The 20,307-nt window shown below is 55.1% G+C and overlaps 1 protein-coding gene and 1 long non-coding RNA gene across 4 annotated transcripts in view; both read right to left on the bottom strand.

Annotated features, from left to right (window-relative positions):
- Positions 1-1,061: 1,061 nt before the first annotated feature.
- On the bottom strand, positions 1,062-5,628 carry LOC117023675 (uncharacterized). The gene is made up of 3 exons (XR_004423239.1): positions 5,370-5,628; positions 2,704-2,832; positions 1,062-1,377 (listed from the first exon to the last, which is right to left on the bottom strand). It is a non-coding gene; the product is annotated as an uncharacterized LOC117023675 (long non-coding RNA).
- A 4,060-nt stretch (positions 5,629-9,688) lies between these two features.
- The window catches only part of ARID3B (AT-rich interaction domain 3B), a 49,621-nt gene continuing 39,002 nt past the window's right edge, over positions 9,689-20,307 (bottom strand). For 2 of the 3 annotated variants that reach the window (XM_033108737.1, XM_033108739.1), the window contains 5 exons: positions 17,411-17,594; positions 15,967-16,244; positions 15,611-15,865; positions 14,198-14,299; positions 9,689-12,108 (listed from right to left, as the gene is read on the bottom strand). In XM_033108737.1, coding sequence (XP_032964628.1) covers positions 11,942-12,108; positions 14,198-14,299; positions 15,611-15,865; positions 15,967-16,244; positions 17,411-17,594 — 986 coding nt within the window. In that variant the 3' untranslated portion in view covers positions 9,689-11,941. The remainder of the gene's footprint in view (positions 12,109-14,197; positions 14,300-15,610; positions 15,866-15,966; positions 16,245-17,410; positions 17,595-20,307) is intronic. The other variant, XM_033108738.1, reaches the window with a different exon arrangement.

Genomic DNA, 20,307 nt, shown 5'->3' with positions numbered 1-20,307 from the left:
AATGTATGTGCACAGGCAGACAAGACAGATGGACACACACACACACAAGATGCACATCAGACACCCAGAGAGACAGAGATGCAGACACCAAGGAGGTGGCTTGGAGCCAGGGGGGTGTAGACTTGGAAGGACCCAGGATGGCATCACGCTCTGCCGCAGAAGTCCCCCCGGGAGCTAGCCTGTTGCTCTGGCTGGAAAGGGTAGGCACGGTCTCGGCAGCCCTGCTTAGCTGGCTTCATAAAAGATGGAGTTGGTCTCAATCGGTGTCTCTCAAACGGGTCCAGCGAGAAGGCAGGGCCCACCGTGACCTAGGGCTGGGCCCTCAGGCCCCTGGAAGGAGGTGGCACTAGATGAGGCCTATGCAAACAACCAAAACCAGTGCAAACTTGTGCCCCAACTCTAGGGCCTTCGAGACCTTTGCCCCTTAGGGACTGCCCAGGCCATTTCTTCTCTTTCTCCAGTTCCTGGGGAAGCCTGCCCAGGACTCACCTTCTGTGAGCAAGTGGGCGCCCCCAGGCCCTGGGCCTGTCCATGAGGGAGGTGGAAGAAGGGGAAAAAAGAAGTACAAATTGTCAGTTATAAAAAACAGTCACGGGGATGTAAAGTACAGCATGGGGCATATAGTCAATAATATGGTAATAACTATATATGGTGTAAGATGGGTACTAGACTTACTGAGATGAGCATTCATAGATATCCAATCACTATGTTGTATACCTGAAACTAATATATGTCAACTGTAATTGAAAAATAAATTTTAATAGAGAAAAAAAAAGACTGTGGACTCAGGAGCCTGAATACTGGTACTGGGCTTAAATCCTGTCTCCACATTATACTAGCTGTGTGACCTTGGGCAAGTTACTCAACCTCTCTGGGCCTCATCTGGAAACAAATGAGAACAGTAACAGTTCTCCCCCAACAGCTGGCTGTGAGTGTTAAATTGGACAAGCCTGTAAGAGGCTCAGTGCTGTGTGGGTGCAGAGCACGTGGTCATGAAATGTCAGTTACTATTATTGCATGCTTTGTGCTGCTGCAGGCATGGCTGCTCTGAGGCAAAAGTCCCCTTCTAAATCAGGGTCCCTTTGGGGCCAGCGAGCTGCCACGTGGGGTTTCATCCCACTCACCCTCTGTATTAATTTGCTGGTGCTACCATAACCGCATACCACAAAGTGGGGGGCTGCAACAACAGCACCTGTCTCCTAGTTCTGGAGGCTGGAGTCTGAGAATGAGCTGCAGGCCTGGCTGGCTCCTCCTGAGGGCTTCCAGGAGGTCGCTTCCTGCCCGGCCCACCTCCTGGTAGCTGCTGCCAGTCTGTGCCGTCCTTTGCTTGTAGCTGCATCACCCCGTCTCTGCCTCCAAGCTCATTAGGCGCTTCCCCTGTGTGAATGTTTTTGTGTCCAAATGTCCCCCTTTTATAAGGACACCCATTATATTGGATTAGGGCCCACTCTGATGACCTCGTTTTAACTTGATCACCTCTGTAAAGACCCAGTCTCCAAATAAGGTCATATTCTGAGGTTCTGGGGGTTAGAACACAAACATTTTTTTTTTGCAGGATTACGGGGGAAGGACACAATTCACCCCATAACAGCCCCAGTTTTCTTCCTGCTAGTTTCCTGCTGGGTTGGTTAGGTGTGACTTGGGATCTTGAAACCCAGCTGTTTTCTGCCCTGTTTTTCCCCTCATTTAATCCTGACCAAGCTGCAGAGGCTGGAGTGTGGGTTGGTTGGGGGGCCTTGTTGAGTCGGGTGGGTGCTGCTTGTGGAACCCCAGGCTCCTCCCGCACATCGGGTGAGGGAGGCAGAACAGGCCCTCCCGAGACCCGAGAAGAGTGTGTGGGGGGGCCTCTGTGGAGCCCTGCCTGGGCCTCACAGGCAGCGAGCGGGGTTCCCAAGATCACTGAGATGGGTTGTGGCCTGTCTCCGCTCTCAGATCCTGTCTGTACCCTGAAAGTGGTGTGGGCTGGACTCGGGTTCTGACCCTCAGTGATACCCACGGGGTCACTGTCCCTGGGTCACACTCCCTACAGCCCCTTAGACCTGCACCTGTGTCCCAGGTGAGCAGCCCACTGGCCTTGGTTGGGCTGATGAAGCTCAGAACGGGGTGGGGCCGAGGGGACAGGGTCCTGCTGTGCCCAGACGTGGCCAGAGCTGAGGCCCAAAGAGGAGCCAGAGGACTGTCCAGGGTGGGCCCCACTAGAGGCAGAGGGGAGAACTCAGCGGCAGGCCTGGGTGGTCCCAGCTGCGCCCCACAGATCAATCTGGGGGTAGGGCTGGAGCAGGGGTCTCCCTTTGCTGTGTGGACCAGGCCCCCAAAGACCATACTGGGCCCTTGTGACCAGGAACAGGTGAGACCGAGGCCACCTGGAGAGCGGAAAGTGGGGCTGAACCTGGGAGGTGAGGAGGGAGATTACCTGGCTTGTTGGGACCAGGGTGTCTCCACCAAGGACCAAGAGCAGAGCCTAGACCCGCCCCAGGCTGGACCCCAGGCTACCTCACCCTTGCACTGTCTCTAGGTGGCCCTGGGACGGACCAGGCACTGACTCCTTGATGGCAGGTCACCAATTAACGTAAAGCAGGTGTGTGGGGCCAAGGCACAGGGCCCCTGTGCAGGTAGCCAGAGAGGAGGGGCTGGAGATGGAGGAGGCTGCAGACCAGGGTCTGCCCTCGGCAATATTTGGGGATCCAGGACATGTTTAATTACCTATAGAGTCCGGAAGGGAAGAATGAGGCATCTTGCTCTCCACCACCAGTGCTGTTCCATCAGCCTCTCCCAGCACCTCGCAGCCATTGTGCCCCATCTTTGGGTCAAGACGTCGTCCCAGGCGGGGCGCTGTGAGAATGGAGCTCTGAGACCAGGGTGGGGTAATGTCCTAGGGGAAGTACCAGCTCAAGATAGGAGCCGAAGGCCCTCACCCCTTCCCAGACTTCCCTGCTGGAAGTGGGCTCAGAGCTGGCCCAGATGCCGGCTGAGCTCCAGAAAGGCTGGGACATGCTGAAAGCTTGGGACTCAGTGGGACCTGGGCCGAGCCGTCCCCCTCCCCGCCCCCATCACCGTGCCTGTGCCAGGCCAGCACCCCCAGGGCGGTGCTCATAGCCTCCTGCCCTGGCCACTGACCTCCCCTGCCCTCAGTCAAGGCCCTCCCAAACTCTCACTGCCCCCAGGGAGGCCTCAGGCCCTGGACTGTGCTCATTGCCCCTCTGCCCTCCCCTCAAGGTGGCAGGAGCCTTGCTGAGAAGCTGAGGCTGGAGGGTACTGGAGCAGGAGCTGATGGAAAAGTGAGGACCATGGGGAGAAGGGGCTCTGGGGGGAGAGAACCCCCTTCCCTCACAGAGATGCTCATTGGGCCCCACAGCTCTTCCCTTTCCCCTGAGACTCTGGGGCAGGTGAGAGGGGGCATTTGGGGTCACATTGTGGGGCCCTCAGTGTCCCCTGGGGGGACACTGCCAGGCTTGGAGCCTGATAGATCTCCTGGTCTGCCCCCTCTTCTCTGAAGAGGAGAACACAGGGGAAGCAGCAGCAGGGGGCATGCTGGGTGGGTTCTGGGGGCACAGGGAGTCAGGACATCTGCGTTCCGGGGCCTGGGGTCACGGAAGGAGAGCGGCCTCAGAGCCGAGAAGTCCTGGGCTCAAGTCAGCTCCATCTGAGCAGCTCAGTGAGTGTGAGCAAGTCTGCTTTCCTAAGCCTCAGTTTCCCCATCTGTTAGATGGGGATACTAACAGCACCCACCTCAAAGGGCAATGCGAAGATGACATGAGACGGTGTGCCTGGCACACTGCCTGCTTCCCATCCTCCTGAGGTCCCCTCTACCTGGGGTCCCATTAGCATGAGTCGGTACTAAAGTCATAACGCCACCAGGTGTGCCCAAGACCAACTGCAGGTAGGACTTTAATCGTAAAGTCTGTTTATCCAGTGTTCCAACAAGGCATTATTTGCACTTCGTATGAAATTCAGGGAATCTGATGCAAGTGCCGCCACCAGTGACAGACAATATAACAAGTTCTATCGCCTGGAGCTGCCACTGGTTTATGCTAAGAAAAGTCAGCAGTCGGGGCAGTGCCGAGGAAGAGAGGTGGTGTGGAGATCGAGGCCAGGGCCCCCGGGGAACAGCTGCAGTGCTCACAGAGACTGAAGTCAGCCTGTTGCCCAACCCCGGTGAGCTGGCTGGTGCTGGCATAGAGGTACAGGAGCCAAGGGTCGGCCAAACTCCTTGGGGAGACGGAAGGCCCATGGCTGTGCCTTTAGCCCCCGAGGCCAGGGTCTCTGTCAGGCTTGAGGCGCGGAGCTCAGAGGTGGCTGCAGCCACAAGCCTCCCTGTCCTCTGCCTGCCATGGGGCTTGAAATGCCCATGTCAGCACAAGTTGCCTGACTCTCAGTGGATGAAGCCGCCTGGCCCTTTCTCTATGAATAGGAGTAGAGCTGGGCAGGGAGTGGTTAGTAGGGGTGCTGGGGTCCTTTGGGGTTTGGTTGGCCCATTCACTGCCACAGTGCCAGCAGGATGATGACCAGGGACCCTCTGTCATACTGGTAAAGGCCTTGGGCACTCGGCTTTAGCCTTTCCAAAGTGAGTTCTCATTCACTGGTGCCTCAGATCACTCTACAGTTCCCCTTTCAGACAGGGAAACTGCCCAGAGGTCAGGAACTGCTCTAGGTCACACAGCAAAATAGCAGCTAAGCCCTCTGGTCCCCTAACTTGTCCCAGAAAGGTGGCTTCTCATTTCATACTGCCTGTTCTGAGCTTGGTAGCACGACCATCTTCAATGGCCACGGGCAAGGCCCTCTTGGGGTTGACGTCCCCCTGAAAGTCATCTGGGAATTTCCTTTTTCTGAACGTTCCCCGCCACCCCCACCACCCTGCTGTGTGCTTCCTTCCCCTACTGAGCTCTGCCAGCTGGGCTGCATGCCTCCAGAACCCTCAGCTGTGTCACTGAGCACTCCCTCCGTCTACTGCCTCAACTGAAGGAGAGTCTTGCAGGGGATACTCTGTAGCAGGGACATCTCTGGGATTCTTTCCCATCATCGTCTTCTGCATAACGTTTTCTCTCCTCCCTGCCATCCACGCGGTTGCTGTGGGGGCCCCCGAATTCTCTAGTGACTGACCCAGGACTGGATACTGATCCAGCTGAACCAGTGGGCTCCTTCCTGGGCTTGAGACAAAAGAGTAATCTCTCCAGGGCTGAAGACTGGACACATAAATCTTGGGAACTGTCAACTGGCCTGTTTTTCACTGTGGAAAAAGCTGGATTCTAGAAAAAGCAGATGGAGCCAACAACTTACAGAAAGTAGAACTGGGATGGAGACTTTGGTTTGGCCCAGAGGGTCTCCTGCATGGAGGAGACATAACCTGACCTTTGGGATTGTCATCTCACCTTGCTCTGTGGCCTGGGCAGCAGAGTGAGCTGGTCTTCAGAAGGAGAGGAACACCTTCCATAGGTAAAGCTTCCGGGTTCCAGACCCTTCTAGAAGCCAGCCGCAGGTCCCGCTGCCCTTGGGCTCCCCGCACACCCTGGAGTCCTAGAACAAGTCCCTCTCCTTTCTCCTGACGGGCCTGAACGGTTGGGTTCCGCCAGGGAAACACCTCTAACAGGCTCCACCCTCCCATGAGGCCGGCCTCTCGCCCGGCTTGCTCTCAGACCTGGCTCCAGCCTGTTCCCTGGCAACTGATCTGTCTCTGTGTCCCAAGGGATTTGTATCTCCCAATCTCCAAGTGCCACGGGGAGAGACCCCCCACTTCTTCCAAGTCCTCCTATCCTGGTCGCTCTCTTCTCCCCTCCCTTCCGATGGTGACTCTGAACCTTCTGTGTCAGAAGCCCCAAGACACCAACTCCCTATTCCTTCTGTGCGGTGGCCTGCACTGGCGTCTTAACCCGACCCACGTGCCACTCGGCAGGCGGAGGCGCAGTTATCGGTCCTGCCCCCTCACCCCGCCCCTCGGCTGTGCGGCGACACGTGGTCAACCTTAGCCAATCAGAGGGCAGGTTGCGGTGCAGCCCGGAGAGCTGCTCTGGGCTGGCAGGTGACTCCGGCAGGGCACCTCCAGGCCGAGCAGGGACGGGGGACAAACACCCCTGCAACCTCGGCTTTCCTCTCCTCACCGCGCTGGGTCGCCCCTGCCCCTCACGGAAGGCAGACACAGGCGGGAGAGGTGGTAACAGCTACGTGAGAGTCCCTTCCCAGCCCTGCAGTTCACTGGATATGGCCTGGAGCATGTTTCTGCTCGTTTCTTCATCTGTAAAAGGAACAGTCACTGCCTCACTGGCTGTGGGTGGGGTGTTCCGTGAGATACTATGTTCGAGTGCTTAACGCTGTGGTTAGGGCAGACTGGGCTCTGCACCCACTGAATTAGAATCCCTGCTGCTCTTCTCCGCACTATGGGACCTCAGGCTAGTTACTCAACCTCTCTGTGCCTATTTCCCTGAAAATAAGAGCAGGTCTTGTATTAACTTTTGCTCCAAAACACGCATTAGGGCTTATTTTCCGGTTAGGTCTTATTTTCGGGTAAACACGGTAGTCCCATCTCGCTCATGTGTAGAGGATCTAAGAAGTTAATTCATGCAAAGGACTGCAGCAGGCCCTGACACACACTAGTGTTCGCTAATTGGTAGTTTCACAGCAAAGTTATCACCATCAGTGCTGCTCGTCTCCTGAGGACAATTAGCAGAACCGCTGGGCCCTAGGGGAGATGCATGTTCCCTAGGTAATGCGAGTGTTTTCCAAACCGGTTTGACTAACTTCCTCACTCCCAGGAGTCTGTGGGAGTCGCCGCTGCTCCCCTCCTTGCCAAGTCCTGGTATTGCCAGACTAGTTTGTCAGTCTGATGGTGTGGAATGGTTTTCTGTGTATTTCCCTAATTAGGACCAGCCATTTGTATTTCCTCTTCTGCCAAACACCTGTTTGCCCCCTCTCCCCAACCCTTCATTTTGCTTTTAATAGCATTAAAAAAAAAAAATTCATTCTGGCTATTACTTTGTTGTGTGTTGCCAGTATCTCCTCCCAGTTTATCTTTACGGTTATCTTTTGGTGAACTTTTTTGGAGGTTCTAGTGTGAGAAATTCTTCCTTTTCTGTCTTTGAGATATTCTCCTGTATTTCTTTCTGGGAATTGAAATGGGATTGAATTGCAGTGGTCTGGGGCCTTACTCTCCCTAGGTTCTCCGTCTCCATCGGGAGCCTTACTCATCTGCCACCTCTCTGCAGTGCCTCCCTGCACTCTGTCCTGTTTCTGTCTCAGATGTCGCCGGACTCTGCTTCTCTCACCTTTCAGCACTCTCCTAGATGAGGCCCACGAATCTCCACAGAACAGGTCCTAGAGTCACAGGAAGTTGAGATGTGAGGCCGATTATTGGTCACCAGTAATTAAAGTACTAAAGGGTTAATCATTTCAAAAGATTTTTAAAAAATCAGTGAGAAGCTCATGACTGTCCCAGTGTCACCCTCATTTTCTAGCATTTCAAAATGGCAGAGAAAAGGGTCCCCACTTTGCAACAGAGGGATGCAGACAGGTGAAGTGTACGGTGTGGGATGGAGGAGGGCAATTACAAACCCATCCAGTGCTTTATCTCTGACCATTTCTTTTGGTTTTGCCAAAACAAGGCTGGGCCCATCAGATGTGCACCATGGCAGAGAAAAAGACCAAGCACTCCCGGTCCTAGGCCTGAGCTCCAAGGTGTCCACGCCCACAATATTTCCCAGCTCCTGATCACCCTTCTAGACAAGCACATGGGCAGTGCCCTGAAGCTCAGAGGATGGAGCCCAAATCCCTTAGCTTGGCATCCATCCTGGCCCAGCTGCACTTTTTCCCACTTCCCCTCTGCTCCATCCTACCAACCCTAGGCAATGCCCACTTCCCAAATGTCAGGTCTTTTGATGCCACCAGGTTTCCATTATGTATCACCTCCTCTGCTGAGAATGCTCTTCCTCTCATCTCCAGTTGGCAATCTCATTCTTCTAGCTTAAATGCCACCACCTCTGGGAAGCCTTCCAGAGATTGTCTAGTGAGCTGCTCCAGCATCTATTAGCCCTTCTGTAGTCTACTGTCCCAGTCATGCTCTTTCTAAAGAATTAGCTTTTGTCTATATGAGCTCCGACAATTAAGTATGTGAACTCATCCTAGAAAAAGTGCTACATACCTCATTGCTGAATGACTATGGTCACCTTAGAAGTACTCCCCTTGAGAAGCTATGCACCGATACCAGCACCTAGTTCACCTTTCAAAGCAATTTTGGAACTCTCTTTCTGCGATGGCCATCAGAGCTATCATTGTATTGATGTCCTGAATGTCATCAAAATGTCTTCCTTTCAGGATTTCCTTTATCTTCGAGTAAAGAAACGAAGTCTTTGGGGGCCAAATCAGGTGAGTAGGGAGGGTGATCCAATACAGTTATTTGTTGACTGGCTAAAAACTCCCTCCCAGACAGTGCCCTGTGAGCTGGTGCATTGTTGTGATGCAAGAGCCATGAATTGTTGGCGAAAAGTTCAGATTGTTTTCATCTAACTTTTTCACACAGCCTTTTCAGCACTTCCAAATAGTAAACTTGGTTAACTCTCCAGTTGGTACAAATTCATAATGAACAATCCCTCTGATATCAAAAAAGGTTAGCAACATTTTTTTGACTCGATTTGGACTGATGGAACTTTTTTGATCATGGAGAACTGGCTGACTTCCATTGTGTACTTTGATGCTTTGTTTCATGGTTCGTCTTGGTACACTCAGGTTTCATCACCAGTAATAACACCGCCCAAAACATCGTCTTGCCTCTCCAAAAGGTCTTGGCAAACCTTGACTCTCCTTTGCTTTTGTTCACTGATGAGCTCCTTCAGGACCATTTTTGCACACACCTTTGTCATGCCAAGATTTTCAGTTAAGATTTTCCTGTTTTTCTATTGATGTTTACTTGGTCTGCTATGCTTCTCACAATCAGCCGATGATTTTGACGCACAACTTGATGAATTTTTGCAATGTTTTCGTCAGTTCTGCTCGTTACTGGCCATCCTGACCTCTCATCAGTGACGTGTTCTCTCCCTTCAGAAAAACATTTAATCCATTTACACACTGCCGTTTTCTTCATGGCATTATCCCCATAAACTTGGACTAACACGTCCCTGATTTAACTTCCACGCTTGCCAAGTTTAATAAAAAATTCAATGTTTGTTCATTGCTCTTATTCAAGATCAGACATTCTCCCGACAGCACACAAAAACACACAACAATGACCACCACTCAGCAGGACACCACCACGCGTCGACAGGAACACAGCTCTGAGACACTGATGTACCAAGGTTATGACACCTCACCGAGCTGTGTACAGTGCTGCCAGTGTAAGCGCACGGTGGCGAGTTTGCAAACATAATTGTCAGACCTCGTAAAATCACGTGTGCCTCCCAGACAAGACTGAGGGCCATGTGCACGGGGATCATACTTATTCAGCAGCAGCTCAAAAAAGGCTTGGTAAATGCAGGCCACGCCCCCGGCCCTGTGCCTGCGGGACACTGATGTGACCCACTGGTCAGTGCTGGTGACCAGGCAATACCAGAGGTACTCTGCTAAGACAGGCTGAGAGCCAGTACTTTGGGGAAAGGAGCGAAGGGGAGAAGGGTCAGGAAAGGTCAGGATCAGAGAAGCTGTTCACTCACTTCCTTTTCACCCTGCAGGCTCTTGCCTCTCCCCAGTACCAGCCAATGGAAAAGTCACTGGAAACACCTGCCTGCTTGTGTGAAGAGGTAGAGGTTTATTGAAATATAAACATTCGAGAACATGTAAGATAGAAAATAACCACAACATATACAGACACTTGCTGCAAGAGGACGTCTGAGGTATTTCTCCACTGCCTGGGCTACTCATGTGCTATCACGTTTTCCTGGTTAGAACACACACAAGGTGGAGAGGGCCAGGGGACAGAGCTGCCCTGGCAGACCCGGCCTGTCATGTGGCCTTCGGGACTGCGCTTTCAGGGAAAGCTCCTCTGGGCCCAGGGCTGCTGTCAGGGGCACCTGCCGGTGCCACCATTCACAAGCTCTCAGGCTGAGACCCTGCTGTTGTCCTGAGGGCATGGAGAGTTCGCTGAGGGAGGGGAGGTGGGCAAGCTGCTTGGGGAAAGGGAGAGGGTCCAGTGACCAGAAAGACACAGTGCGCTATCCCTGCGTCCTCTGGGTGGGAAGAGTCCATCCTTCGTGACCAAACCCCTGAGAAAAACACACTGGCAAAATGTCTGTGACACCTTCAAGCAGGCCCAGCGCCAGCCAACTGGGCTCATTCCTCCCTGGCACCAGGCCCCAGATGCCCCCGTGCCCACACCTTGCGCTTGCCGGGTGGGCCAGGTTGGAAGGCTTCTGAGGCCAGCAGAGTGTCAGCCCCGTGGATGGGGCTGCGTGGGTGCGGAGGGCTGGCGGAGGGCAGAGAGGATGCAGGCCCGCGAGCTGCAGCTCACCAGGCTGAGGTATCTTTTGTGCTCAAGCTCTTGATTTCCCTTCCTTCCCTAGACAGGACTGACGTGGGCCCATGTCACGTGGTCTCCCACTGCACAGGGCAGGGCTTACTGGACTGCACAGTGAGCCAGGCGAGAATCAGTCCTTTCCAGTATGGACCAGCCTGCTCCCCCCCGGGGGCCAGGAGGACAGACGGAGCTCTCTCACATGTCCTCAGCTCTGGGGCAGCTCCACCCCGAAAGGCCCACGGCTTGCCCGTCCTGAGGCGGGAGTGTTGAGTGAAGGGGAGACGTCCTGTCCCCACTGCTGACTGGGGGGTAGAGGCTGGGACTAACCGTGCTCTGGCAGGAAATGGGCCGAGGACCATCTTCAGAACCGGTGTGGTTTCAGGACCCAGCCTGCGCGCGCGCGGGCCTCTCCCTCCCACCCCCTCCCGCTGCCGTGATCCCTGAGTCACGTCTCCTGCCTGCCTCCTCGCCTCCTCACTGGGGTCTCAGGGAAGGGCCAGAGGGGCTGGGGTACCAAATCATTTGCTTGGCTTTGGGGTGATCTGCTCATTTCTTTGGTGCTACAATAAAAATTTAAAAATAAAAAACAAAAGTCAGCAAAACACATATAAAAAAGATTCCAGAGATGCAAATACTTCCTGAAGAGTCAAACATCAACAATTACAAATCTGAGGTATTTCAATGAACCTGACATCGGCAGGCTTGGGGATGCTGGGGCTGCGATGGCCCCATTACAGGGGGGGGCCCAAGGGACAAGTGGGCTGTTCTCGCGAGAGCCGGCCAAGAGGGCGAGTGGGCAGCATGAGGTCCGGGGGGTGAGAGAAGGGTCAGCGTGAGGTGGGTGCCAGGGCCTGCGGGGGCAGCCCCACGCGCTGCCTCTCCCTCAGCAGATGCGCAATAGGCCCTGGGACCATTGCAAGGGGGATAAGGGGCCCTGAGGACTGCTTCAGGACTTGAATTTTTTGGGACCCACATCCCAGGAACCAAACATGGTAGGGAAGGTGGGCTGGGAGGGCCCCATCTCACGCTCAGCAGAGAAGGGCCACGAAGGCATGCTCTTGGCTCCTAGCAGCCCCGTGAGTCAGATCGGGGGACTGAGCAGAGACCAGTGACCCTGGGGTCATAGTGGAAGGCAGGACAAGGAAAATAAATTAAAGGGGAAGGGACATGGAGGGCTCCAGCCCTGTGTCGGCTTACAGATTGTCGATACACTGTGCCCAGGATGGGAGGTGGCCTGGGAACCCCGAGGAAGCTGGCCGCCCACAAACCCCACCTAGCCCTCCGGAGAATCCCTGATTGGACAACGCAGCCCTGTCCTGCCCCTCCAGCCTCTCCCTGTCCCCAGAGTACAGCAGGACCTGAATTGAGCCCGGACAGGCGGACACATCCAAACTCTCAGCATCTGGCCAAATGGTGTTTGACGTGGGCTCTGTGAGATGAGGTAAATTCTGTGCGTCGACTTCCTTCCCTCTCGACAGGAGAGTGGGGTGGGAAGCGGGGTCCTGCCCCTCAGAGGGACCAGCTGGTGGAGGGCTCTGCACTGGGGGTGCCCCGGGATGAGGTAGGACTTGGCGAGCAGTGAGAACTGCTGCTGCTGCTGCTGGCGCTGCTGCCAACACTCTGGGAAGCCGATCCCGCGATGAGATGGACCACGGGCTTCTGGGCAAACAGCACCCCTGGGGTGGGGAGCAGAAGCAGGTGTGAGCAGGGGAGAAGGGGTAGGTTCCGTACATTTGCACCAACTTACTGCTGCCCAACCGCACAAGGCTCCGCTCCAGACTCTGTGCTAGGTGTTGACACAAGTCCCAAACACTGTCCTGCTTCCAGCTGCTTCCAGGCCAGTGAGGGGACAGACAAGCAGGCAGAGTAATTTTGCTGCAATGTCACAAATGCTGAGAGAAGTGTACCCCGGGTGTTGTGGGAACAAAAAGACTACGGGGGGCAGGGGAAAACTGGTCAGGAAAGGCTCCAGGGGAAGGCCACACCTGGACTGTTAGAAAAAGTGGCCAAAGGAAGAAGAGGGAGGGGATGGTGTGCCAGGCAGAGGAATCTGGGGGAACGACAAGCAGAGAGAGGTGGCAGCCATGCCTGAGGCCGCCAGTCATGTCGTCTGACCAGGGGCTGCCGAGGGCAAGGTGGGGAGGCAGGGCAGGCTGCAGAGCCTGGCTGGCAAGGTAACAGGTCTGCAGGCCTCTAAGGAAGCCCGGGTCCCGCCCTGTCAGGGTGGTGAGGCCCCTGCAAGTTTTAAGAAGGGAGGGACCTCCTGAGATGTATGTTTTAGAATGTTCTGTGGAGTTGGGAGGAATATGGCTGGGGACCTGCAAGGAAGCTCCTCTGACAGGTAAGAGGCCTGACCCAGGGCAGCAGTGGCACGGGCGGCAGGAAGAGGAGACAGCATCGTGGGGTCTGCCTAACTGTGGGGGCGAGGATGGGCTTGAGGGGCTGTCAGGGCGACGTCCAGCTCCCTGGCCTGGGTGACTGTACACCCACTGAGAAAGGGCACAGATGGGGCAAGGACTGAGGCACGTGAGGTTTGGGGAGCCTTCACCTCTCTTCTGACTGCTCCCTATGGGGAGAGAGGAGGTATTAGCTCCTCCTTTCTCGCGAGAGAACAAGAGGATGTTGAGAGCAAGCCCCAATCTCCTTCCCTGCTTTCCCCATGCATCCTCTCCCAACCCCCAAACCTCCCAGACCACCAGAGCACTGCAGAAGGAAGAGTGTGTCCAGCCCCTCCCACGGTCTCGCCTGGTCTCCTGAGGGCCTCCCGTGGCAGGCACCATGCCTGTGGCCTCTGAAGCACCGGCTATGCATGACAGGCGAGGCAACCTGGCACTGCTGCCTCTCTCAGGCTGCTTCCAGGAATGGTCCCTGTCTCTGCAGCAGGTGGCCCAGCAGAGATCCAGAGCATGAGGCCTGCGGTCGGTGCCAAGCCCACAGCACAGGAGCATTTAAAGGGCTAGAAGCACTCCCTGGGGAATGCCCCATTTTGATGGCAGGTGCACGTCCCACACCCTCTGTAAGACAGATGGCCGACGCCCAGGCTCCTGGCAGGGGGCCCCTGGCTAGTGTGCCCGGGCTCTTGCCTCCACTCACCAACCGGTGCTTGGTAAGAGTCGGCTGGGTGTGTTCCACAGCTCATCCCTAAACCATCAAAACCGGAGTGGGAAGAGAATGCCACTATGAAAGTAAGTTGTCTGCCTTGGAAAGACTTCGTAGAGGGACTCAACCAACCAACAAAAGTACTACTGTCAAATTAGATTTAGGGAGAAACAATTGTAAACGACTGGGGGAAAGTCATCAAAATATATGCTGATTCTGCTACAACTCAGATTCCTGTCTTTGTCCTTGATCCACTGAAGAGAAAAGGGATGGCACATGTCTGAGAGAACAGTCGAAGCCCAAAGAAAGGAGCCACCCCTGCACTGGAAGACTGTAACAGCGGACACCAATTTAACTCATAATACAGTGTTTCAGGAACGGATATAGAATTGATTATGAGTCTTCACATTAAACGACGTTTTTAGTTAACGGGTCAACCACTGGTCCAAAAGGGTCTGAAGAGGGCTTTTTATCGTTCTGTCGAAGGTGGCGGGGGATGTGTCATCCTATTAGCAATACCCCAGAAGAACCACTGTACCTGTGGAAGCTTGAGCCTACCTAAAAGGAAGCCCTCCCCGGGAAGGCGTGCGACAGGCGGGACGGGCTGGGGCTGCAGGGAGGCGGGCTGCCCTGCCGCAGCGGCCTCCTGGAGCTCCAGGGCCTCACCTGCATAGGTGGTGCCATCGATGTCCACAGACATGTTGATGCTCCCGAAGCTGCCTGTGCTGAGGTTCAGCGCCGTGGCCGACGCTTCCGATCTGTCTTCTGCTGCGGACAGGGAGACAGTGGGCCTGGTCAGCTTTCCTTCCGGCACTCTCGTCCGTTCTGAGGCTCTCCACGCCCCTGTCTGCCTACGGCAGGCTGAGGCCCCTATCTGACCTCTCCTGAGCGTCAGGTCTGGCAGAAGCAGCCAGGCTTGCCCGTGTCCATTGCTTGCTTTCCCCCCAACTCCCTCTACCCACACAGAAAAGGGAGCTGTCAGCAAGGAGGCTGCCTCGGCTCCCCGCTGTGCACTGGCGCTGTCAACGCCATCAAGCATCCCCACTCCTCAGGCTGGGGGACCGATGAGGACCCCGTGTCTGCCTCTGAGGACTTGCCCTGTCTTTTCCTCCCCTTCCCTGGGCTCGCAAGTCCTCAAGGAGAGGTTCTACCTGTCCAGCACCTGGCCCTCCAACCCAGCCTGAGCACCTGGGGCTCGTGGCAGGCTGTGGGCACTGGCACACAGGGCCTCTGCCCAGCGAATCCACACTCTGCCCGTTCATACACGGGGCCACGGATTCTTCCAGGCGAGGTGCCTTTGCTGTTAGCCTCTGGCTTGTGCAGGACCGGGGTACCTGGCCCTGAGTGGGTACCCAGAGCTGAACCCTGAAGTCTGGGCTGTTACCTCCAGCCTCCTCCTGCTCCTCACTCAGGGGCAAGTGGGACGGAGAGGCCGCTGGGAATATGCACCGCTCCCTCCACACCTGATCTCCTCCCCATACACGCTTACTTCATGTTTGTTCTGAGACAGCATCAAGGGCAAGAATGGCAAAGACAACGTGTGTGTGGAGGGACAGGAACAGGAGACTGGAGTGTGTGTCAGGAGACAAAAAAGTGGGGCACCTGGAAAACTGTGAGAGGAAGGCAAAGGACGCCAGTTATGCAGCCAAACTTGTATTTCCTACTTCCCACTTGTGGGGAGGGTCACTGGCAGCCTGGCCTGAGGCAGCTCGGCCCCTCACTGAGCCTCGGGAATGAGGTGCTGTCCTCCTCCCAGACCTGCCCTCCGCTTGCCTACATCCCTGCATCCGGTCAGGTCCTGGGGGGATGGCTGAGCCCTTTAATTTAGACAGATCAAAAGGCTGGGGGGGGAGACACAGCAGCTGTCCCTGAAGGTCTCTAGCTCCCCCCACCCCTCGAACAACTGCTTCTTCTCTTTGTTAGAGAACAGGGCACTGCCCAAAGCAATTTGTGGTCCCCTAGAAAATGACCTCGGCTTGGTGAACTGAGATCTCAGTGGCCACAGAAGCCCCATGGGGCTTTCTGGCCTCTAGGCCCGTAAGTGGAGCGTGGCCGGGCGCTCCTGGGCCCGGCACTCACCCCTGCCGTTGAGCCGGATCTTCATGGGCAGCTGCCGTGCCATGCCGAAAAAGCTGCGCTGGAAGGCCTGCTGTACCAGGCGCTGCTCCTCCTCTGACAGCCTGGACACCTTCTTCTCAGGGGGCTCCCCCGACTCCAGCCGCTCCCGCAGCTGCTCCAGGGTGGCGGTCCGGGTGCCGGCCTGCTGGCCTGCCAAGGTCATGGGCACAGCCAGGCGATTTGGCACAGGCACCGTTGTCACCGGGACTCCATCACCTGGCAAAGGTACCAGAGCTGGACCGACCCACAATCCACCCTCCCACCAGTGTCGTGGACACAGGAACGTGGCTCCCTTCCTCCCACAGGACCCTACAGACCTTTCCTGAGTGTGGTTGCTGGGGGCATCCGAGGGCTGCTGGCACTGGTGCCACTGCTGGAGCCCAGTCCGAGGATGGGGAAGCGGATCTTGGGTGGAGAGAGAAGGGCAGGGGCTCCGGCAGCAGCAGTGGCAGCAGCAGGCGAGTAGCCAAAGAGGGAAGAGCTGTAGCTGGGCCGCCGGCCCTCCCGCCGGTTGCCATCGATGGCTGCCTGGAGCTCGGCCGGGGAGCTCAAGGCTTTCTTCTCACACTCGTAGGCATAAAGGTACTTCATATACCTGGACGGAAGGAAGCAAGCAAGGAGAAGCATCTAGAACATGGCATCAGAGGCCTCCCATTTTAAGTTGCTGGGTCTGTGGAAGCAGCCTCTGTGGACAGGCCTCTAGGACAGAGGCCACAACCTGGCGTGCCTGACGGAAGAGAAAAGTCTGGGACTGCACTGCTGCCCGTCCCGGCCCAGGCCCCTCTAACTGCTACTTAATACTGAGCACTGCTCAAAGTGCAAGCATCGCTCACTAAGGGAGGTAAGAAACATCCCCGCTCTTGTTCACGGTTGTTTGGTGCCTTTTTAGTGCTCTGGCGGCAAATCAGGCTGTGCTGTGACATGTCTGCCTGGCTCCATGATCTCCTAACCACCCGAGTCAGGCTAGCCAGACAGGGGTCATCCCTCTCCTTGTAGGTGGAGCTGGAAATGCTGTTCCTTTTGTGTCCGATGTCCCAGGAAGCAACTCTCCACCCAAGCAGCTTGAGAGAAGGGCTGCGACACTGGTTACAGCTCCGTCCCCCGCTCCTACTGGAGCGGCTCCAATAGACAAAAACCCTCGTGTTTCAATAAGGACATGGCATACTACCTCACTGATATGTCAGGTGCTCATTCCATCATCTTCAGAGTGTTCCCAAAGAAGAGAATCCCCTCTGGCCTTCATTTTCCAATGCTGTTCTTGCTCTCACTGCTTCTACCGCCCAGTTAACTGAGTGACAAAAATCGGTCACCGACCACAGGGGGCCTGCCTGCCTGCCTTCTCCTGGGCCCTGTGTGTCACGTAGGAAGGGCATGGCTTCGGGTGGAGGTGCTGTGTGGCAGACAATATCTTGGAGAGTGTAGATTTCAGAGACAGGCCCAGGTGTGAATCTCGGCGCTACCTCTTACGAGCTGGCATGGCCTTCATCAAACTAACCTGAGACTTAGTTTTGGTAATCTGGAAAAGGGGGGTGACAGCTGATGGTGAGGCGAATGCACCAGGACGGTGAAGGAGCAGCACACAGGACCCCCGGGGAACAGCGGCTCTTGTGATTACTCCAGTCTAGTGAGAGATTCATCTAGAAAGCTCCTGGCTGTCTCAGGAGCCCCACTCATCGTGCTCACTGGAGAACAGAATTTCCTCCTTCCTTTGCTCTGGGTTAAAGCGCCCCATTCTCCAGCCCCAGTCCCCTGCCCACTCACTGGGTCCGCAGGGTGAAGGCGGCACTGGTGATGGACGTGGGCAGGTTGAGGCCCTTAGTGACCTCCCTCCAGATCTTCTTGTTGATGATCTCCACCAGGCCGCCCTTCTCCGTCACCAGCTTGTACAGCATATACAGGTCGAGGATCTGTTTGGCCATGATGGGGATCCGGTTGATGGGGGTCCCTGTGATTGTCCAAGACAGAAACAGAGTTGCGTTATCCTCAAGCAGAGAAAACAACACACTTGTGTATACCCACCTTTTGCTGAGTTCGAAGGATGTCCACAAATCTGCTTAGAAGTGTAATTTAACTCAAACTCCCAAAGCCTGGGAGCTATCAGACGAGTTGCCAGTTTTCTTGGAACAAATAGAAAGACAAGTCCAACTAACTGGCTAAGTGGCCTTGGGTAAAACATGTAGGCTCTCTGGGTCCATCTTCCCATATAAAAACAAGGGGGTTGGACTAGATGAATTCAAAGATTTTTTTTTTTTTTGCTAGCAGTACTGAGTCCAGATTCTTTCCTGGTGATGTGGCAACTCACTCCTCTGCAGCCTTCAGAAGCCATTCAGCTGCCTCCTCAGGGAAGCCTTCTCAGATTCCCTTGACAGGGGAGCTCCTGCCTGGATAACTGCCTGCTTCCTTCTCTCTGGCTGCAGGAGAGAGAAATGGGTTTTTCTCTCTTGCATCCCCACCATGTCAAAGGAGCTGCTGGAAACACAGGTCTCCAGGGGGATAAAAAAACCACTCAACAATTCTCTCTCCTCTAATCACTCCACTCCCTCCCTGGCCTTTGAAAGAGGGAGGGTCAGAGGAGCTTCCGCCCACTGGCCCCGAAGGGAAGTGAGCAGAGCCAGGGCCTTGATTAGGAAACCTGGCACCGAGCAGGAAAGCCCACTAATGAGCACCAGGGGACACAGGGAGGGTGGGGCTGGGCTCCTTTCACAGGCGGCTGGGATGCTCGTCAGGAGGCGTGATGGATGACTGTCATTTGGCAGCCTCGGGATTAATGATCCGGAGGTCAGAGGGGAGAATTCCAAAGGGAAGGGTCAGCGTGCAGGGCAGGGTATGAGACTTGTTGCCTTTTGATGGCAAACTCCTTGTACTGTACACAGGCTGCTCCTCTCCCTGGCCCCCTCCCACTGCCCCAATCTCACTGCCCGCCTGCCTGGTGGACATGTTAGGCCAGCCTGACCAGAGAAGGGCTGTTTGTTTCAGCTCCTCCCGCTTCTTTCCCCTCAAGGAAAGGCATTCTCTTCTCAGCCCTGGAATGTCAGCCTCACCAACTCTTTTTATAGGGTAATTCAAGCCGGAGAATGGAGTGAAGGCTCCCACGTTTATGAAGAGGAAGCAGCGTGAATGTGAACACGTGGGACTGCTGTGGCAGGAGGCCTCTTTTCTCAGTGTGGGGAGGGAGCGGAAGGTCTTCAAGGCCTCTGTCTTGACCAGCTGGTCTTTGAAGGGTCAAGGACAAAGGGCTCATGGAGTTAGCTTCAGACTCATGGGTAATCTATCAGGGAACTGCTGGTATGCTCCTCAGACACGTTGGCAACGCAACTCGTACGCTGCTTAGCTTTCGCTACCCGTGCTGCTCTGGACAGTCACCCTCACTCCTGCCTTAGGCGGCAGAACCAGTCTCCTGGCAGGACAGACGAAGTGCCATCCCTTCTGGAGACCTGTCTGCTTGAGCACACAAACGGCCTCCATGGGGACCACTCCTAAGGACCCCTCACATAGGCCCGCTAAGCTCGATTTCCAGAGACTTCCAGGACATCTTCACACGTGTGACCTGTTCACTCCACGTCTGCGTGCGCACTGAACTGTTATCCCCTAAGCCAGCTCCCTCTCCCATCACTTCCTTCTTCCAACAGCACATCCTTCTTTGAGGTTTTGGGCAGGAGCCTCAGGGGCAGCACTGGCTCCTCTCCTCTCCTCTCCCCAGCCCGCATGCTGTTAGGAAGCCCCACCGATTTTCCCTTTGAGGTCGTCTCCAGCTCTCCCTGTGCAGCCTGCAGGCACCAGCCTGGACTAGGCCCTGGCTGGCTCACCATCAGATGCCTGCAGCAGCCTCTCATCCACGCACTCACCCTGCACACGACTGCCAGACAGTCTTGTTAAAACACTACTCTCACCATATTATTCACCTCCTACAGAGGTGAATAAAAAAAAAAAAAAAAACCTCCTACAGAGGCTACAGAAACCTCCCAAGACTCTTCCTGCCTACCCACCCCACCGCACATGTTCAACGTCATGACCCAGTTCCCCGACGCGCCTGCAGAGCATGGAGGAAGCACTTCCAGTACACCCCAACAACTCGCTCTCCAATGAGTTGGGTCTCCTCACTTTTACTGCCCAAACGAAGCTCGTTTCTTTTGCTGCTCCCCAAGCCAAAATGACCCGCCTCTGTTCAAACCCTCTCTTCAATGGCCTTGGATGTTCACTCCCTCCAGGAACAATTTCCTAACTGCTCCAGTTCACGTGGATGCCTTGTCTTTCAGAATTTCTATTGTAACCCCTCCAAGCTCAGCAAAGACTTATTTTCTAATTGTTTTGTGTATGTTCATCTGGTATCGCAGGGAAGCTGTAGCTCCATGAACGCAGCGACTGTTCTTCCTTCACATCTTCAATATTAATGATAGTGTTTAATAAACTAAACTACCGTGCAGATTAAAAAAAAAAAAAAAAAAAGAAAGCTCTTCAAAGTCAAAGCAGCCAGCTCCATGGTAACCGCACTGGGAATCTTAACTGCATTTCCCTCCTGAGTGGTGTGCCCGCCAGGACCCATCACTAGCGCGAAGTGTTTAGAGCTGGTAGCCCTGAAAGACGGCCTCTTCTTCTCTCAGGCCCTGGCAGGCTCACCAGGGTCATGACCTTCATTAAACAGAGCGGGAAACTGAGGT

The sequence above is a fragment of the Rhinolophus ferrumequinum genome, chromosome 6, assembly GCF_004115265.2.
Source record: "Rhinolophus ferrumequinum isolate MPI-CBG mRhiFer1 chromosome 6, mRhiFer1_v1.p, whole genome shotgun sequence".
Classification (NCBI taxonomy): Eukaryota; Metazoa; Chordata; class Mammalia; order Chiroptera; family Rhinolophidae; genus Rhinolophus; species Rhinolophus ferrumequinum.
Note: the sequence above shows the minus strand (reverse complement) of the source record. Positions and strands in the feature narration are given on the sequence as shown.